The 20752-nt window shown below is 59.7% G+C and overlaps 1 protein-coding gene across 2 annotated transcripts; it reads right to left on the reverse strand.

The window, feature by feature from the left end:
* Positions 1–271: 271 nt before the first annotated feature.
* Positions 272–15590, reverse strand: DPYSL5 (dihydropyrimidinase like 5). 2 transcript variants are annotated; one of them, XM_054179799.1, is made up of 13 exons: positions 15493–15590; positions 10735–10999; positions 9209–9367; positions 8272–8451; positions 8118–8186; positions 7864–7908; positions 7681–7756; positions 6024–6180; positions 5136–5277; positions 4329–4471; positions 4037–4244; positions 2531–2699; positions 272–1773 (listed from the first exon to the last, which is right to left on the reverse strand). In XM_054179799.1, exons 2-13 carry the CDS (start codon positions 10993–10995, stop codon positions 1688–1690), a joined length of 1695 nt encoding a protein of 564 aa, XP_054035774.1. In that variant the 5' UTR covers positions 10996–10999; positions 15493–15590; the 3' UTR covers positions 272–1687. The 2 variants fall into 2 exon arrangements, with proteins under 2 accessions (XP_054035774.1, XP_054035773.1); XM_054179798.1 differs by lacking the exon at positions 15493–15590 and adding an exon at positions 15350–15407.
* Positions 15591–20752: the final 5162 nt, after the last annotated feature.

The following is a 20752-nucleotide window of genomic DNA, read 5'->3' on the forward strand; positions in this document are numbered from 1 at the left end:
TGCACTCTATCTCTGCCCTACAGACCCTCCCCCCCAAAACCTCACACACTTGGGGAGGGGGGGTATGAGCACCCCATCCTGGGAGCAACATGATGGGGAGCAATGCGTGAATGTGCAGGGGGGGAAATGTGGTGATGGTCCCATAACCTGGCAGGGTTGGAGTGGAGGTGTTGCAGAGCCCACTGTGGGCCTCACTCCAGGCTTGCCTCCCATGGCCTCCCCCATTGCCCCCCATCCAAACAGAGGTGGAGGCTGGGCACTGTGAGAACGGTCTTTATTGAGCAAACAGAAACGTACTGCAGGATCCTAAAACGGTCAATAGGAACTACCCAGGGGTGGGCAGGACACCCCCCCCCCCAGCCCCGGGCTGTGCCCACCCGGCTCCCCCCACTGCACACCTACAGGGACCATCTAGGGGAAAAGTGCACAAGGGACAACTCACATCTGACACTATCCCGGGGACAGCTGGGTTGGCAAGTGGGTGCATGGAGGGGGATGATGGGGACCCCTTTCTCCTGGGGTCATGAGCACCACAACCTGCACCCCTTGACCCGCATCCCACTGACATCTACTGACCCACACTCCACTGTCATTGCCTACTGTGGGTGCTCAGGATCCTCGGGGATCCTGGCATCAAGGGGTGGAGGTGAGGGGTACGCTGGCATGATATGAAACAGGCACTCACTGCTGAGGAGGTCCTGTGTGCATACATGTTTGCTATGAACATCTCCAGGGATGGCATGGCACATGTGTTGAGACAGAAGAGGCAGAGTAAAGAGTCTGCTGGCACCTCACCCAGAGGGGTGCATGTGTGTGTTCTATGAATGTCTCACTGAAGCCATACATGATGTGGCAGGTGTGGCACCTTGCATGGAAGAAGGATGCACAGGCACATGTCTGACACCACCATCCCACTGAGAAAACACACAGTGTGACAGATGTGTGCAAACCTGTGGCACAGCGAGCAGCCTGCTGGCATCTCACTTGGTGGGATGCACAGGTGTGCAACAGACATCTCACTGAGATCATGGACAGCATGGCACATGTGTGCACATAGGGCACGGTGAGAAGCCTGCCAGCATCTGGCACAGGGGGATGCACATGGGTGTACCAGGAACACCTCACTGAGACCATGTGTGGTGTGACACACGTGTGCACACGTGCAGCAGTAAGGAGCCTGCCGGCACCATGCACGACCAGCTGCATGGGTGTGTGCACACGTGTGCCAGCAGGGAGATGCCAGCCCCACGACCAGGCGCATTCATGTCAGGATGATGCTCTCGGGGCGTAGGAAGGGCTGGGGTGGGGGCTGAGGGTGGGTGCAGGGCTGGAGGGGGTCAGCCCGGAGCAGGGGTGGGGGGTCCCTGCTTCTCCCCTAACGCTAGTGACACAAACCACTTCAGAGTATTTCCACGTGATGCACAAACAAGTCAAAAATTCACTGATCCAAACCCAACGTGCAAACAGAAAAGGGCCGGGGCAGAGCCACTCGCTGCCCCCTGTCCCCTCCGGCCGGGTCACGGCCCCCGGCCCACCGCACACGGCTACCGGCTATCACGGCAGGACGGGGGCCGGGCAGGGCCCCCCTCTCCCGATGCGAGGGGAGCCCCGCCGGAGCCGGGGTCCCGGGATGGGGGACGGCGTGAGGCTGGTGCCTGGTCCTCAGTTGGGGGACAGGTCCCCGGCTTTACCAAATGCCGCTCGACCGGCCTCCGGGGGGAGCGAGAATCCGGGCCGAAGCTCGCTTTGGAACGTGGTCATCGATCTGAGAACCTGCCAGACAGACGGATGGATGAACAGGGGTCAGGGAGGCTGGGGCAGAGGCAAGAGCCAAACGGACACCCTGGCACCACCAGCACAGCCAGCAGCCTGACCACTGGCACTCTAGGGCCAGCAGGTGCTCCGCATGCCCCTGGCTTCCCCACAGTGGGTGGGCACTGGAGCACCAGTGTCTTGTGCCGGCACTGGCCATGCTGGGACAGATTCTTGCAATCCCACAGATCCCTGTGACCCACCCTGTGGAGCATCACCAGTTGGCACTGAGTTGTGGTAAGTGTGGGCAGCACTGAGCACTGTGACCAAAGGAGCGGGATGTGGCAAGCCCCACTTCCACCTGAGCGTGGCACATAGCACACAGCTTGGTCCTTTGCAGTGCAGGGCAGTACCATGCCAGGAGGATGGGCACCAACCAGAGCCATGGCGATGCTTCCCACCCCTCTGGTCCTGCTCCCAGGGACAAAGGTGCCCACCCAGGACAAACACAATGCCTGCACCAGCACAGTCCTGCCTGCCCTGGTACCTTGTCTACGCCATGCCTGGCACAGATCCCTGCCTGGTACAGCCACAGTGCATGGATGGATGGGTGGGTGACAGAAGACCTGCAAGTCTGGGGATGGGTCCGGGGTCTGCTCCCTACTCTGCCATGGGAGCACCAGTGGGGTGCAGGACCCTACCTAGAAGCAGCAGGGTGGAGAGCACCCAGCTGGTGCCAAGAGAGCTACCGGGACCCTCACTGTGGCCCTGCTCTTACCGGAGAGGCTGAAGCTGGACTCGTGGAGGTCCCTCATGCCCCCGTGTCGTGTGGCAGGCCGGGTGGGCGTATCGGCCAAGGGTGTCCCAGTCTCTTTTTTCCCAGCATGCACAACCACGGCCACGTCCCCCAGGTACGGGGTGCGATCCACACCCCGCAGCTTTAAACTCTGCCAGAAGGGAAAAAGAAGAGCAGAGAGCGCATCAGCCCCAGCTGGCACCGTGCCACGGCAGGCGAGGGGCTGCGGACAGGATGCGGGGGGAGCAAGGGGGTGCCTCGTGGGGAAGCAGGATTTGGGATGCCCCTGCCTTACAGCGGGGTGCGGATCAGCCGGGTGTGGGGGGAAGGAGCGGGGCTGGGGCATGCTGGGGCTAGGGAGAGAGCTTCAGTGTGAGGAGGGGTCTGTAACATGAGGAGGGGTACAGCCAGGGAGAAGAGGCACTGAGTGGGATGCTGGCTGGGCTCCTGGTGCAGAGAAATGCCAAGGCAGGGGGTGATCCTGATGGCACTGCCCCTTGACTGTCCCCCTGGAGATGCCACGCTGACTCCTCTTACAGTGCAATGCCCCATGCAGACACAGCAGCCGGACCCTGCCCCGTACTCCTCCTGATACTCAGCTCCAGGTGGGCACCCCAGTGCTGACCATCGGCTCCCAGCTCCCTCAGATTGTGCCAGGTTTCCCCAGGTATCCCCTTCCCTCGAAGCATCAGCACCACATTGAGCCCCCTGTGCATCCTCCATGACCAGTTACAGAAGGGTTCTTGGTGCCAGGTTCTGGTCAGAGCTTCCGGGAGACGGTCATAGGGACACATGAGGGCAGAGGAGGTTGGTGTGGGGTGGTCCCATGCCTGCTGTGGGATGGGGGCACTGAGGGGGACAGAGAGGAGGAGAGGGGATCCTGCAGCTCCACTGAGCATGGGAAGGACCAGGAAGACACATGCCCTAGGTTCCCCTCATATCCCACCCATGTGTCCCTCCCCTGGTGCATGTGGAGCCACCATGAGATGAGAGACTACCTCTGGGGCTGCAGAGACCCAGCAAAGGACAGAGAGCCCAGGACAGTGGGATGTGGGAGAGCCCAAAGCTTGGCACGCACCTTGCACACATGTTCCCAAACCCTCTGCACCTGCAACATGCAAGTAAAGTGCCAGGGAATGGCAGGACCCGGGGGGTCCTTTGTGTGTCCACCATCAGGAATCTCATCACTGGTACTCAGCCCAGCTAGGTGTGGCTGCTGCCATCATCCCCTGGCCCTGGCAGGAGGGAGGCATGCTGCAGTCTCTCTGTGTTATGCTCCAGGGTGGTACCAGTACAGAACTGACACGGCACAGCACTAGGCAGCATAGACTCATCCTGCCAGCACTGGGCAGCACTGACCCATGCCACTTACACCATTGTGGCCCCTGTCCCTCTCATCCCCCCTCTGGCAGCCTGGAGCCAGGCTCGGCACAGCCCTTGCCCCGCACACCAGCTCACCACCCGTGCAACCCTGCACCATGCCCATACCTTCTCTCGCTGCACCAGCTTCTTGTAGACAGAGTCTGGGAAGGAGCGGAGTGGGCAGAACTTGCCGGTGCCCTCGGCACACATGAAGACACCATTCTCATAGACCACTCGCCCACGGCTGATGGTGACCAGGGGCACTCCATGGCACCGCATGTTCTCGTACAGGTTGATGTCGCCACCCTGCACCTGGGTGCTGGCTGAGATAGTCCTGGGTGGGAGAATGTGGCAGTGAGCAGGTGTCCGGTGGCACTGGGAGTCCACTTTCTGGCCACCTGCCAACAGCTGCACCTACTTGGTGGCTTCAGGGTCCCAGACCACCACATCAGCATCGGCGCCAGGGATGATCCGGCCCTTGCGGGGGTACAGGTTGTGGATCTTGGCAGCATTGGAGCTGGTCACAGCCACAAAGCGATTCTCATCCATCTTGCCGCCAACCTGCCGCCGGATTGGAGTGGGATGAGGATATGTCAGGATGCATCCTGCCTCAGCCCCACGGTGCTGCCCAGCTGCCTGGGCCCCTTCCCTCACACCCTGTGCTGCCCACACCAAACCACCCCCAGCTCATGGGCGAGGGAGTGCAAGGGTCCCAGCCCTGGGAGGTCTCACCCCTGGGATGCCAACTAGAAATGGTCCCATCCCTCCATCCCTTGGATGTCCCATTCCTCTGACCTGAGAGGAGTCCATTCCTCAGGGACACCTTCCCTGGACGGTCCTAATCCTGCGGGTCCCCAGTCCCTCTGTCCCCTTAGGGTCCCATCCCTTGGGAACACCTTTCCTGGAGGGTCCTAGCCCTTAGGGGTGACATCCCTGAGGGGTCCTCAACACTCTGTTCCCAAGTGTCCCCTCACTGCTTGGGGTCTATACCCCTGGGAATTCCCATCTCCTCATCCCCTTATGTGCTGCCAGGGCTGTGCCCCTTGTTGAGACCCACTGGATTGCACTGGGGAGCACGTCGCCCATTCCCATGCCAGAGGGAAAATTCCCCAAGCAACATCCTACCCCAAAGTTGTCCCACTGCTGAGCCCCCAAGAGCTGGTGGGGGGTCAGCCCCATCCCATCCCCATTCAGAGGGGCAGGGGAGGGGCGCAGGCCCCCATACCACGCCTCGCTCCCAGATGATGTTCATGCGGTCCTGCACCCCGCTGACACCATGGGGGATCTTGGTGAAGTCCTCCTTTCCCATGGCCTTCTGCTTGGTGCTGAAGGGTCGATGGTCAGAGGCCACAATGTTCAGCGTGTCGCTGCGAGAGGACAAGATAGAGCTGCTGATGGCATGGTCAGGGCAGCTCAGGGACAGCCAGCTGGCAGTGGGGGGACCAGGGAACTCAGTGCCTAGGCAATGGAGCATCCATGCAGTAGGGTGCCTGAGGAGCTCAACACCTGGGGAATGGAGCACCCATGCAGTGAGGTGCCCAGGGAGGTCAGCGCCCAGGCAGCAGGGTGCCTGAGGAGTAGGGCATCCATGCAGTGGGATGCCTGGGCAGCTTAGCACCCAGGGAATGTAGTACCCATGCAGTGTTGTACCCAGGGAGCTCAGCAGCCAGGGAACAGGGTGCCTAGAGAGTGAAGCACACAGTATCCTAGGTGCTCAGCAAATGCTGGCAAAGTGCAGCAGCCATGGAGTGAGGCCTTGAGGGAGCACAGTGGGAAGTGAGAGCCCAGTGCCCAAGAAGTAAGGTGCCAGGGAGAGAGAAAGACCAGGAGCTAGCCCAAGGAGGAGGGTGTCCAAAGGATGGGGCATCTGAAGAGCACCCCACCAGGGCAGCAAGGTACAGGAAAGCATGATACTGGGTTGACAGGGCAGCTGGATGGCTTGGCAGCTGGCAGAAGGACATCTAGGCATGCTGGACACCAGAGATGCCCAGAAAGCCCCATGCCCTGTTAGCAGGATGCCCAGCAAACATGGCAGTTGAGGAGGGCATACAGAGAAACAAGGCCCATGGGGAGGGGGTTCCCAGGTCAAAGGGGTGCCAGGGGGGCACCTCACTTGGCAAGCAGGCTCATGAGGTAGGCCGAGGTGTTGGTGTCCAGGCGCAAGGGTGGCACAGTGACGTAGGCAGCAGCGTGGAACCAGTCCTGGTGGTAGTAGTGCAGGCCGGTGAGCGTGGCGTGTGCCGTGGTCGTCTCTGCATACACCACCTTCCCTGCCAGGGCAGAAGCACAGGCGTGGGGCTGGGGGCAAGCGTGTGAGGGCGAGTGTGCAAGGATCGTGTGTGAGCTCTGCCCACGTCGGTATTGCCGCAGGCACAAGCCAGTTGTCATGCGTGCGCCCACATGTACACCTGTGGTCACCTCTGTGCCATCTGTGTGCCCACATGTACACCTGTGGTCACCTCTGTGCCATGTGTGTGCCCACATGTACACCTGTGGTCACCTCTGTGCCATGTGTGTGCCCACATGTACACCTGTGGTCACCTCTGTGCCATGCGTGCGCCCACATGTACACCTGTGGTCACCTCTGTGCCATCTGTGTGCACCCACATGTACACCTGTGGTCACCTCTGTGCCATGTGTGTGCCCACATGTACACCTGTGGTCACCTCTGTGCCATGCGTGTGCCCACATGTACACCTGTGGTCACCTCTGTGCCATGCGTGCACCCACATGTACACCTGTGGTCACCTCTGTGCCATGCGTGCACCCACATGTACACCTGTGGTCACCTCTGTGCCATGCGTGTGCCCACATGTACACCTGTGGTCACCTCTGTGCCATGCGTGTGCCCACATGTACACCTGTGGTCACCTCTGTGCCATCTGTGTGCCCACATGTACACCTGTGGTCACCTCTGTGCCATGCGTGCACCCACATGCACACCTGTAGTCACCTCTGTGCCATGCGTGCGCCCACGTGTACACCTGTGGTCACCTCTGTGCCATCTGTGTGCACCCACATGTACACCTGTGGTCACCTCTGTGCCATGCATGCACCCACATGTACACCTGTGGTCACCTCTGTGCCATCTGTGTGCGCCCATGTGTACACCCGTGGTCACCTCTGTGCCATGTGTGCACCCACATGTACACCTGTGGTCACCTCTGTGCCATCTGTGTGCACCCACGTGTACACCCGTGGTCACCTCTGTGCCATCTGTGTGCGCCCACGTGTACACCCGTGGTCACCTCTGTGCCATGTGTGCGCCCACGTGTACACCCGTGGTCACCTCTGTGCCATGCATGCACCCACGTGTACACCCGTGGTCACCTCTGTGCCATGTGTGCACCCACGTGTACACCCGTGGTCACCTCTGTGCCATCTGTGTGCGCCCACGTGTACACCCGTGGTCACCTCTGTGCCATGCATGCACCCACGTGTACACCCGTGGTCACCTCTGTGCCATGTGTGCACCCACGTGTACACCCGTGGTCACCTCTGTGCCATGTGTGCACAAGCACAGCCACATGTGCCTGGAGCTGTGGGGTCACAGGTGCTCCACATGTGCTCCTGTATCCTGTGCCTGTCTCTGTGCAAGGGTCTGTGTGTCTGTGTGCCCATGGCTGCTTATCTCCCATGCCCCCGCTTGTGCCCATGCCCACGTCCCTTCAATCACATGACCTTCCCAGTGCCTGCATTAACCCTGTGCCTGTGCCCACATCCCTGCGTGTACCCAGAGGAGAATGGTGCCCACCCAAGCACCCCCATACCTTGCATCTTGGCAGCAGCGATCACATCACCCGCAGACATGCTGGAAACGTTCACCAAGTAGACAGGGCAGTGGGTCTGTGAAGAGGGGGTCAGTGCCAACAGCCTTGTGGGCACCCCGGCTCTATGAGGGGGTCCCATGGAAATGGGGTGCCCACTCCCAGATGCAGCTCAGGACCACTCACCCTGTTGGCAATGGTGATGACACGATGTGTGGCTTCAGCTTCCAGCTGTGGAGAGAGTGGGCAGTAAGACATGGCATAGTGTGGCAAAGCAAAACACCCTGGTGGCACCAATGGCTGGCTGGGTGGTGCAAAGATAGACATGCAGATGGGTGCACAGGTGGCACAGAGAGGTAGTGGCAGCTATGAGGATGCCCTGGAGGATCTCTGCCACGTCCCAGGCTACCATCTTGGCAGTACTGACAGTGGTCACCTACCTCTTCGGGCCGGCTGATCTCAATTCCCTCCGGCCCCGTGATGCCCAGATCCAGTGCCTCCTTCGCTCCCTGGGGAAGGAAGTCAGGAATAAAGATTGGGGGTGACATGGCTAGGTGCCCAGCGGGGATGGGCACCCTCGTTTCCAATGCTCACCTCAGCCACCAGCTCGCCATTCTCAGCATGGACACGGGCGATGGCACCGATATCACGGCAAGCCCGGAAGACCTGGTAGAGCTCGCTGTCCCGCAGCATGTACAGGTCCTTGTAGGTCATGAACATCTGGAAGGAGTTCACCCCCTTCTCCCTCACCAGTGTTTCCATCTCTGCCTTCACCTGTGCCAGGACAGGAAGGGCAGCATGGTGAAGGGGAGGACACAGTGGCCCTGGGGTGCAAGCTCCCATCAACTCATCCCACCATGGGGCTGGGCCCAACACTTTGTCCTTGGGGACACAAGATACAGGATTTGTACCTGCACCCCGGGATGATCAGGGAAGTGACAGATGCTGGGGGGATTTTGCTTGCCATGTCATGCTGTGATCTGGCCTGGCTGGATCCCCAGTGTGCTGGTACTGGGATGCACCCTGGGGAGCACCCAATCCATCCCTATCCATCCCCATCTCTGCCTGGGGAAGATCTGGCTGGGTCAAGGGATACCCAAGGGCTGGGGTCTCCCTGAAGTGCAGCCAGGAGCAGCTTGGTCCAAGTAGGGCCTGATCCTGCTCCAGGATTGCAGGTGCTGAGCATGTGATGGGACAGGGTCCGGGCACTGAGCAGGGCCGCCACCATGGGGGTCATGCTGGAGGATGGGGTCCCCACCCCAAGCTGGGAGTATCACACCCAGGCACCCCAATCCTCTCCATGGAACAGCAGCATCCAGGGAGGAGCTCAGTCCTGCAGGGACACCCTGCCCTGCTGAGCCTGGCTCAAGGCAGCTCAAAAGGCAGTCTGGGGGCTCAGCCCAGCCCAGCCCAGCAAGCAGCTAATGGGATCAATGAGGTCAGGAATTAGCCCTGGCCACAGCAGCTGCTTCTGGGCACTGGCTGTGCTGTGGCTGCTGGAGCCAGGCTGTGTCAGGTTGATTGGACTCACCTTGGGTGCCCACCAAGTGATGCCCATGTGCAGGGCATAGTCGCAGCAGACCTTGGGGTCAGCCAGGCTGCGGCATTTCTCATAGGCATCCAGCAGTGAGGTCTCCTTGTCGGGCAGGACGTGGCCAATGATCATCGTTGTGCCTCCCACCAGGGCTGCCTGCAGGTTGGTGTGGGGGACACAAGATTCATTCTGCTGGTGAGCATCCCTTGGAGCCTGTGGTGCTGTTCAAACCATGGGGTGGTACAAACCCTGCCTGTCTACGAGTGAGGCCGGTCCCTGGGTGGTTAGTCTGGGGAAGCAACATCTGGGGCATTGTGTTGCCACAGCTTGGTGTGGGACCCTGGGCTGGGTCCTGTTGCAGGCAGGGATCCCACTCATCACCCTGGGGTACAACTGTCCCCCATAGCACCATGGCTCCACATGCAGCTCCTCAGCTGCAGCAGCACATGTGGATGCATGAAACATCTGTTGGGCCCCATCTTGCCACCCATTGGGACACTGACTCCTGCCACAAGCACCAACAGCTGGATTTGGGGTGCCAGGGGGATGTCCTGCCTGGGTTGCTTGTGAGCCTGGGTACTGCAGCTTCCCCCAGATGCACCCCCATCCCCAGCTGCACCCCTGGCATGGGGTGGGATGGGAGTGCCAAGTCCAGCCCTGGCAGCATGGAGGCCATAGGGAGACACCCCCTCTGCCCCAAGCCATGGCATGTGTGGGCGGCAGGGCGGGTGCTTTGCACCCGGCAGTGTCCCTGGCTCACCCGGACTGGCTAATCCCCAAAGCTCCTTTACCAGTTGTCCCTCATGGGCTGGTGCAGACACTGGCATGGTGCTACAAGGCAGCATGCTGGGACAGAGATAGGGAGCAGGTACAGCATGGGGTACCCATGGTCACTGCATCAACCCATTGCCCACTGTGACCCCTTCACTGTGTCATGATGTGGGACTGTCCCCCAACCCCTTGCTGCAGCAGCTGTGGCAGCGCTGAGCCCCCTGCCTAGGGATGCTGGGCACCCTGGAGCCAGGCACAGCCAGCGCTGGTCTGGCACAATGGTTGCTCTGTGCAGAGTGCTGGAGACAGCTGGCCCCAGCACTGCCCAGGACAACCCCACCTCAGCCCCTCAACACCCCCAGGCGGTGGCAGCTGGTGCACAGCACCACAACTCACGGCAGCAGTGGGAGGGCCTCAAACTGAGCTGGCACCATGGAGCATCCCCATGCCAGCACAGAGTGCTGTGGATGTGGAGAGGGAGGAGGATGCTCACAGCAAGAAGACATGATGGATGGGGACATCGGGACAGGCAGTGCCAGGCCAGGCTGTCAGAGAGCCAGTGCTGCCTGCAGTGCTAGGGCAGAGCCTGCCTGCACCACACAGCTCCTGCCACTGAATGCTCTGGCCTGCCCAGCATCCCCCTGCAGATCCCCCAGCATCCCGGGGACCAACCCACCAGCTGGGAGCTCACAGTGCAGGTGAGCAGCACACCCAGGGATGTGCAGGGCAAAGGGGGCACAGACAGACAGTACCTTGGTGCCGTGGTAGAAGTCATCCACGCAGGTGGCATTCATGAAGGTCTGGTGGAAGTGGGTGCTGGTGTCAATGCCACCTGGGATGACGAGCTTGCCAGTAGCATCGATGACCTTGGCCCCACCAGGGATCATTAGCTCACGGCCCACTTGCTGGATGATGCCATTCTCGATGTAGACATCAGCCTCCAGGGTGCAGTCATCATTCACCACCTTCCCCCCCTTGATGAGGATCCGCATGGTGGCCGCGTTGGCGAGCATGGCGCTGTGAGGGCAGGCGTCAGCCCAGGGGTGACCAACTGCTGCCCCTGTCCCATGCAGTGCCCCGGGGCCAGGAAGGATTCACCCCCATCTCCCACCCCCAGGGGGCCCCTAGGCTGGCACACTGCTGTTGCTGTGGCGAGTCCCCTTTATGGGCACGGGGAACCAGTGCAGGCAGGACTGCGGGCAGCCCGCGGCTGCGCATCCACCATGCTCATCCCTGCCCCAGGCCATGTCAACACTGGATTATCCCGGGAAATCCGTGGAGGGGGGGGCGGAACTGGGTGCTTAGTGAGGGCTGCTGCCCTGCCAAGCCCCCCCTGCTCTGGTGATGTGATCCTGCACCTCATCCCCTGGTCATCCTGTGGTCCCAACACCCAGAGCTGGCCAAGGAATAGGGCTGCTGGACCCTCACCCATGCATCCATGCTTGGGGCAGATTAACCCTCCTTGCCCTGAAGGCACTGTAGGGTGGCTGGGTCTGACATGCAAAGCACCAAGGCTGGTACTGCACATGGTCCCACGTGATGCCAGCTCTGCTAGAGCACCCTGTGCTGCTCCAGAGCTGCCTTTGCCCCCCTCAGTAGTGAGGGGTGAACCCAGACACGATCTATAAGTCCTTTGGTAGATGAAGGTCAAACACCATCGACCTGTCTGAGCAAGGACAGCACGTGCCGGCTGCATGGACACCCTGGGAGCATGTGCCCACAGGGTGGGCACAAGATGCTGGGACCCCACTAGGACTACTGCCCTATGGACCCCCTTCCAGACACTCCAGCAATGCTGCCTCCAGACAAGAGCCAGGGCACACATGGACAGCACAGCACTGTCCCACCTTGCTGGCACAACCATGGGGCAGAGCTCACATGGCCACCATGTGAGGAAGGCCCCAGCACTCACCCAACCTGTGTCCCCAAGCCCCTGGAAAAACATGGCACATGCTGTCCCTGACATCATGCCAGGGCAAGCACAGGGAGATGAATGTGCTCATGGCAAGGGACTAGCCTGTTTTCCTGGTATCCCAACACTGCTCCAAAGGGACAGTCCTGAGCACATGCCAGAGATTCCCAACTGCCCAGCAAAACACCATCTCGGGAGCAAATGGCTTCCCTGGGTGCCAGGGAAGCTTAGAGAGGCTGAACTGGGCCTTGCCAACAGCTGAGCATTCCTGGCATGGTGAGCAGCAGCAGCTGCCCTGGGAGGGCAACCAGCTGTGCCCACCACAGGGTCACAACCACCACAACCACCCTTCCCAGGCTTATTCCTGCCCCGGGGCTCCATGAATGATGTCAATGTCAGGCCTGCCATGGGCAAGCCAGTGCCAGCCCATGTCTTGTTCTGCTGCACTGCTCCTGTTACAGGACTGCAGTAAGCATCTGCTGGGGGGGTGTCTCATAGGCAGCCTTCCCTCATGGGGAATGTCCCTGGGAAAGGTAACTTCTCACTCTGGCAGAAATGCCACCACCATGCACAACTGTGCCAGATGCCAAAAATGAGTCCCAGAGGGTCTGAGTTGGGATGGCAACAACCGTACCGGCAGCAGCTCCTTGTGCAGCATGCCAGGCTGACACGGCACACTGAGCACTGGCACTTCAATAGAGCTGGTACTGGGTCAACTCTTGCCCATACCTGCTCCTACACTGCCACCCAGCTCTGCCTCAGGCACTCAGGGAAGCTGCTACCTCAGGCATGGGCTGTCTTGTGGGGCAGTCAAAGCCATGGCTGTGCTGCCATGGTGGAGGGAGGTGGTGCATCGCACCCCAAGATGAAAGCAGGTTGCTGTGATGGACAGATCTGGAGCGCAGCAGCACACAGGGAGGGAGCCTGTGCCATTTCTCCGTGGAGCTGCAGCACCCACCCAACATGGGTGGGATGGGGGGAGAGGGCACTCACTGTGCCCAGTGCATGGCAAGAGCATGGTGGGCATTGCCAGGATGCACAGGGAGTGAGGTGCTGGCCATGGAGACAGAGCATCACTTGGGGACACAGGCAAGGGTGAGCCCTGTGTGGGCTGGACATAGTGTACAGATGAGGGCTGGCAGCTCAACATGCTGCCCAAGGCCTTGGCCACCATGGACCCACCCCCACACCTGCCACTGTGCTCCCCCAACCCCATTGCAATAGGCCCCTCTCCTGCTCCCTCCTCAGCGACCTGGATGGCCACTCACTGCCCCTGGCCCCAGGAGAGCTGTGCCACTTCCTACCAGTCACCATGCCAGCTGACATGCCAGTCCCAATGCCTGGCACACCAGTCCCCCCCCAGCTCACACTCAGTCACACAAAGCATCCCCAGGGTCTCTTCCCTACTGTCCCACAGCTATGTCCCATAGCATTGTGGCACAGCCTTGCCCTGAGAACACATCAGGGGCTCTTTGCCTGTGCCATGGTAAGCTGCTGAGGTCTGGTGGCATCAGCAGCAGTGGCTGTTCATTGAGGTTGTGGCAGGAGGTTTCTGTGAAACAACAGGTTCTTCAGGCAGGGCAGAAAAGCAGTGTCAGCACTGGAGGGGGGGGGCTGAGAGTGTCCTTGAGGACCCCCTGACTGACCTCGTCACTGCAGCTGACACCCATGTCACAGCCCCCCAGCTTGGCAGTCCTTGGGCGCTGCCAGCCACACAGTTTTGCTGTGGTGATGTTTCACGGCATACAAAGCAGTACAGCCATCTAGGAGGGCTTATGGCCCACCCACTGCTGTTGGCTGCTCCACTGGACCTGAGCTGTGGTGGCTGGCAGGATGGGGGCACACGGACAGCTGTTATCTTGCTAGGACAAAGGGACCCCTGCCCTAGTGGGGGCCACTGGGGGGACACCTGTTGGGGCCTTTGTGCTGGGACGCTAGGGACTGTGGTGTGACCACACACAGAGCTGCATTGTGTAGCAAGGGAAGGCCAGGAGCTGCTTCTGTGACTGGCCTGCCACAGTCCCCCCAGTGCCCCCTGCTTTTGTCTGCTCTGGTGAGATCCCCGGCTGTCACCCTGACTGTCACCCACCCTCCTTTGTCAGGGCAGGATGAGCACTGCTGGTCTTACCAAACCATAACCACTGCCTGTCCCTGGCTGGCAGCAGTGGCAGATGGGTGGGCATCACCCCTCACTGCAGAGATGCCTCTTGTGGGGGGGGTCACAACTACCACATCACCCCCAGCCTTGCCCCTTCCCCAGCTCTGTTTCAGACACAGCCAGGGTGGATGTCAGAGTCCCACTCCGATGATGTGTGTGGGGCCTGGGCTGCCCTGGTGCCAGGGCCCCTTTAACCAATATCCCCAGCCACCATGAATTTCAGTGTCAGGGTGACCGATCCACAGCACCGGAAAGGACAGGGAAACCCATGCGGTGACTGGGGAACCGTGATGCATGGGTGATGGAGCAAGGATGCTCTGGCAGGGATGCTGTGGGCATGTGAGCAGCCGCTCATGGTTCCCTCAGGCGCCTTGGGGCGGCACGTGCCACAGTACGGCACGGCCACACCCGAGCACACCCGGGCGCGGTGCCACAGCGGGGAGGTGACAGAGCCTGGTGGGACCCTCACGGTCCTGTGGTGGGGTCCCTGTCACACCCAGGGTGCGCCGGGAGGGCGCGTCGCGGCTGTCACTGCGGCAGGCCAGCGGCACGGCGAGCACCGAATACAGGGGTGCTGCCAGCCCTCGGGGAGTAGGCTTGTCATGGGGCTGCGGGAGGGAGACCAGAGCTGGCGAGAGGTGGTCCCAAGACAGAGAGCTGGGGGTGCCCGCCCTCGGTACAAGACTGCAGGACCCCAGGGCAAGGTGCGGGGGCAGTGGGGCGAGGCGCGGCCCGAGGCGAGGGGCAGCAGCGGAGACGCTGCGGCGGGGCCCCTATGCCCAGTTCCCGGTGAGGGGGACAGGGCTGTGTCCCAGCCCCACGGGCCCCGGTGCGGCCCCGCAGACAAAGCCCCGGTGCCGCCCAGCACAAAGGATGCTCGGAGCCGGGGCGGGGCCGCTCGGAAGCCCCTGCGGAACAATAGCCCGGGCCTGGCGGGACCCCCGCCCGCCCGCGCCACCGCCCCCTTCTACCCCCGCATCCCGGGGACCCGCACTGCCCCGGCACCCTGCTCTACCGCGCCCCGCGCACCTGCTACTCCGCACCCGATCGCGACACGGCACAGATGAAAGAAAGCCTAGCCCATTCAGGCGGGGTGGCTCCGTCGGCACACCCCGCCGAGAATGCCTCGCGCTATCGCGACACCATCGGCCTGTCGTGACAGGTGAGGTCCCCGCACATGGGCGAGGGACATACGCAACGTTGCTGACTCGCCACACCCTGCCTGACCAATGTAGTGGTGGCAGAGCACTCCCCCTCCCGCCTGTCGCGACACCCCCGCCTATCGCGATACACGCACCTGCCGCGATTGTCGTACCCGCCGCGATACCTACTAGACAAATCAAGTCTCGCCAGTGTGTGAAAAGAACGGAACAGAACGGAACAGCCTAGCCCAGCCTATCCCATCCCGTCTCCGCCGGTACCTCCCGTCCCCGCCGGTACCTCTCGCTCTCGCCGCTCCGATGCTGCTGATGCCGCTCCAGCCGCTCCCGCCGCGCTCCCCGGCCGCGATCGCCTCTCACCCAAACCTGCGCGGCAGGGGCCGGGCCTGAGTGCCGCCTCGGCCAATTGCCGCCAGTCTTTGTCCGCCGGGGGGCGGGGCCGAGCACCCCCAGCAAGGTTGGGTGCGCGCCCCTTGACTGACAGGCGGAGGGGCGGTGCAGGGCACCGGACCCCGCCCAGCCGTGCCACCTGCCCGCACGGCTGCCATGGTGACGGGAGTCGGCACAAAGGGGCGCGGAGCGGCCCCTGGTAACCCGGCCCCTCCGGCCCCTGGGCCCTCCCCTTGGGACCTCCACGAGACCAAATGCCACACCCCCCCGCAGCACCTCCCCGTGGCACGTTGTGGCCCCTCCATGGTATCCAGCGCCCCCCCCTCCCCCCCGTAGCGCCCAGCGGTCACTCCCCATGACGCCTAACGACTCCCCCATGGCACCCGGTGACCCCCTCTATGGCACCCAATGCCATCCAATGGCCCTTCCATGGCACCCTCTGAGAGCCTCCCCAGAATCACAGTGCTCCCCCAGAGCCACCTCTGACATCTCCATAAGCCCCTCTCAGCAGTGCCCAGTAAACCACAGTACACCTCAGTGTACACCCAGCAGTGCCAAATACACCCTAGTAGTGCCAGCAATGCCCCAGTGCAGCCCAGTAGTGCCCAGTACACCCTATTGGTGCCCAGTAGTGCCAAATAAAGCTCAACAGCACCTAATGACACCCAGCTGTGCCCAGCAGTGCCCCAGCATAGCCTAGTAATGTCCAGTAGTAGCCCACTGGTACCTCAGTACAGCCTGGTAACACCCAGGAGTTCCCTGCACAGCCTGGTAGATCCCATCAAGTCCTGCACAGCCCAGAATCTCGCAGTCTATCCAGACAGCCCCCAGCACAGCCCACCTCAGCAGCCACAGGTTCCCAATGTGAGGAGAGATGCAGAAACACACATCTCTCCCCAGCCAGGCAGGGCTTTGTCTTTGGCCTTGGAAGGTCCCTTCTGGCCCTCTCTACCAGTGGAGGAGCTCCATCTCGCTAGTTACAGCTCTGCCCTTGAATGCAGTGTCACTGAGTCATGACAGACTCACAGATTTGGGTGGGAAGGGACCTTTAAAAGCTATCTAGTCTGAGCCCCCTGCATCAGCAGAGACACCTGCAACTAGAGCAGGCTGCCCAGAGCCCTGTCCAACCTCACCTGGAATGTTGCAAGGGATGGGGCATCTACCACCTCTCTGAGCTACTTGGGCTAGTGTCTCACCACCTCTGGCATGAAGTATTTCTTCCATAGGTTCCATCTAAACCCACCCCCTTGAAGTTTAAAACCATTGCCCCTTGTCCTGCAGGTTTTGGTCAAAAGTCTGACCCCATCTTTCTGATGGGCTCCTTTAGGTACTGAAAGACTGCCATTAGGTCTCCCTGGAGACTTCTCAAAGCTGAAGATCATCAACTCTCTCTGTCCTCACAGCACAGGGATCCCAGCCTTCCTATCATTGTTTTGGACTCCTCTGGACTTGTCCCCTGGACTGGGACCCCACTGCCTGCTGCAACTCCACCATCAGGATCCCACCGGTTGCTGCAACCCTACCATCACCTAGATACCACCACTCCTGCTGTTATCTGTGGGATCCCACCATCACTAGGACCCTACCAACTTCTGGAACCTCACTGGGACCCCATTGTTTTCTGGGACCGTACTGTTCACCAGGTCCCGACCACCACCTGGACCCCACCACCTGTTGGGACCCTACCACTCGCACCAGGACAGCATCACCCACCAGGGCCTCACTGCCTGCTTTCACCCTTGCCCACCAGGAACCCACCATTACTTGGACACTAACACTTGTGGTGCTGGGATCCTATCACCTGCACCAGGACCCCACCACGATGGGAATCCCACTACCTGTGCTGGGATTGCACCATTCATTTGGAACTCATGCAAATCCTGGAACCCCACTGTGACCCCATTGCCTGCTAGGACCCGCTAGGACCCCACCATCCACCAGGACCACACCCTAACCCATACCCCACCACCCATGCTGAGATCCTGCAAGGCACTGGGACTCCATCGACTGCTGAAACCCCACTGGAACCCCAGTGTCTGCTGGTACCCAAGTGCCCACTGGAACCCCACCATCACCTGGACCCCACCATTTAAGATAGAACCCCACCTGCTATTGGGATCCCATCAACTGCCAGAAACCCACTGTCTGCTGTAACTCCACCACCCAACGAGATCCCATTGCCCACTGGGATCCCACTGTTCTTTGGACTCCACCACCCTCTGAGACCCCACCAACTGTTGGAACCTCAGTGTCTGCCAGAACCATACCACCGCCTGGATTCCACCACCCATTGGGACGCCACCAACCGCTGGAAACTTACCATCACCTGGATTCCCATCACCCACTGGGACCCCCTTGCCCACCTCCCATGCCCTGCTGATTGGACCCGGAGCACCCAGAGTACACAGAGCACAGGATCGCAGGTAAGGCTTTTTTTTTTGGTTGTTTTTTTTTTAATCTCTTTTTTTTTAATCTTTTTTTTTCTTTTTCCTTTTTTTTTTGTTGTTTTTTTTACTTTTTTTTTTTGTTTTTCCTGCACAAAAACAGTACATTGATTCAAGTGTTCTCCAGCACAAGTACATTAGAAAGGAGCTCGTCTGTAATTATATTCTTCCGGGCACCAAAAAAAGGAAGAAAAAAGAAGGAAGGATGGGATGGAAGCGGGACGGACAGACTTCCTACATCGGCTGCACGCATTTGACCTTTAATTAGTTGAGCACAGCAATGTCACGAGCAATACTTACACAGATACACCAGTGCCGGCGAGCCCGCGGCACGACCGTACGGTGAGATGCACAGTACTCAGCGGCAATAAATAGAGAAGCGACCCCAAAAAAGAAACATAAACCGACAGGAAAACAAACAAAACAAACAAACAGAGAAAAAATAAAAAGGGGGAGGGGGGGGGACACAGGACAGGAACTGAGGGAGAAGTTGAGAAATTAAAGCAGGATAGGGTTGGGAAAGGGGGAGAGAGAGAGGGACGGAGAAGGGGAAACACGGTTAGGTGCCGCTGGCACTGCCGGGAATGTGGCAGTGGCACACAGGCTGGGCCAAATCAGAGGGGTGGAGGAAGAGGGAAAGGGAGAGAAAGGGAGGGAAAGGGAGGGAAAGGGAGGGAAAAGGAGGAAAAAGGAGGAAAAGGGAGGAAAAGGAAGGAAGGGGGGACCGAACTCTACGCATTGATTCCTCGGGGTGATGAGTACATGGTTTTCCCCACGGATAGTTAAGCGTCAGCTACTTCAATGCCTAGGCTAAAACACGTGAACGCGCTTGTTTAGGTTTCAAGTACAAAGTTAAAATGCCTCTTTTTTGTGGTTTTTTTTTTTTCTGTTTTGTTTTTTGGGTATTTTTTTTGTTGGTTTTTTTTCCTTTTTTTTTTTTTTGTTTTTAATAATAATATAGAAGAGTAAAATAATAGTGCTCTTTGAAACTCCACTACAAGAAAACAAAACAAACAGTCATTGTCCAGACAGCAGACTTAATTTAACAATATATATTCTTAATAAAAGGTTTTTAGCACCGTGTTTGTCACCCACTCCCTCAGCGGATCTTAAGGAATTTAGGCTTCTTTTTTTTTTTGTTGTTTTGTTTTTATATATATATTTTTTTTTCCTTTTTTTTGTTTTTCCTGTTGTCTCTTTTCACTGGTTCGTCTGGGGCTGTGCAACAACGTTTTGCTGTTTTGTTTTAAAAAAAGATGTGAGTCGGGTATGTTAAAAACTGAACATCTTTCCCCTGGCCGGCCCCCCGTGGGCCCCAGCGCCACCAGAGCTGCCGTGCAGCAGCCAGCGTGCCCCCTGGGCACCGCGCCAAGCCGAGCTTGGCGATACCTCAGCGCCTTTCCTATTGCGCCACGATGGGAACGTGCTTCCCGCTGGTGGCACTGGTTCTGGCTCTGGCACCAGCCCAGGTGTCCCAGTCGTGGGGGCCCAGAGCAGGTGCCAGAGCAGCCTAGAACATAGCGGCTCCCAGCACTGGCTCCGGCACCAGCTCTGGCTCCAGCAGCCCAACCGTGGGCACCCAGAGCAGGTGCTGGAGCTGCCTGGGATGTACCAACACTGCACCAGGCTGGCAATCATCGCTGCAGAGCTGGCTGTGACCCGGCCCATGAATGGCACCATGGGGCCAAGAGGGTCCCAAGGAAGCACTGCAGGGCTGTGCAAGGCTGGTGTAGCATGGTGGGGTCCGATAGGACCCCCAAACCCTGCTGCAGAGTTGTGCCAGATTCCCTGCTGGCACTTGCAGGGCCATGCAGGATCTGCAGCTGGCGCTGCAGCATCATGCTAGGCTCACTCATAGTGCTGCACAACTGTGCAGGATTTGCACTTGGCACTGCAGGGCCACATGAGGCTTGCATGTGATGCTGCAGGACCATGCAGGACCTGTGAGTAGTGCTGCAGGGCCACGCAAGACTTGCATGTGATGCTGCAGAGACATGTAGGATGTGATGCTGTAGAGCTGTGCAGGGCACACAACTGGTGCTGCAGAGCCATGCAGGAGCTGTGAACAGTGCTGCAGGGCTGTGCAAGACTTGCATGCAATGCTGCAGGGCCATGCAGCACTCACACCCAGTGCTGTGGACCATGCAGGACCTACACCCAGCACTGCAGGGCCATGCAAGATTCTCATGTGATGCTGCAAAGCCATGCAGGATCTGCACCCAGAACTGCAGGGCCATGTAGCACTTGCATCCAGTGCTGCAGGGCCGTGCAAGACTCACGTGATGGTGCAGGTCCATGCAAGACTTACACCCAGCACTGCAGGGCCATGCATCACTTGCACCTGGCACTGCTGCAGCAGGCAGGATCTGCCTGTGGTGCAGCACTCCTGTGCCCCACTCACCCCAGTGCTGCAGGACAGCACAGGATGTGGCCCAGGCACTGAGCCGGAGCCCTTAGCCACGGCTCAGCACTTGGGGCCAGTGGTGGGGGAAAGCCACGTCCCACCTCGCCTCCTTTACCACCTGGCAAAGCAGGGCCCCGCGGTGCCCCCCACCGCATCTGCCCCTCAGCTCCCTGCACCATCCACACCAACGGAGGGGCCTCTGAACTGCCCCAATGTAGCACCAGGCACAATGGGGAGGTGGGGGGGTTCCCTGGGGTCCCCCCAGCCTGCCCCTGTTGCCATCGGTCCCAGCACCTCTCAGC

The sequence above is a fragment of the Dryobates pubescens genome, chromosome 3 (genome assembly GCF_014839835.1).
Source record: "Dryobates pubescens isolate bDryPub1 chromosome 3, bDryPub1.pri, whole genome shotgun sequence".
NCBI lineage: Eukaryota > Metazoa > Chordata > Aves > Piciformes > Picidae > Dryobates > Dryobates pubescens.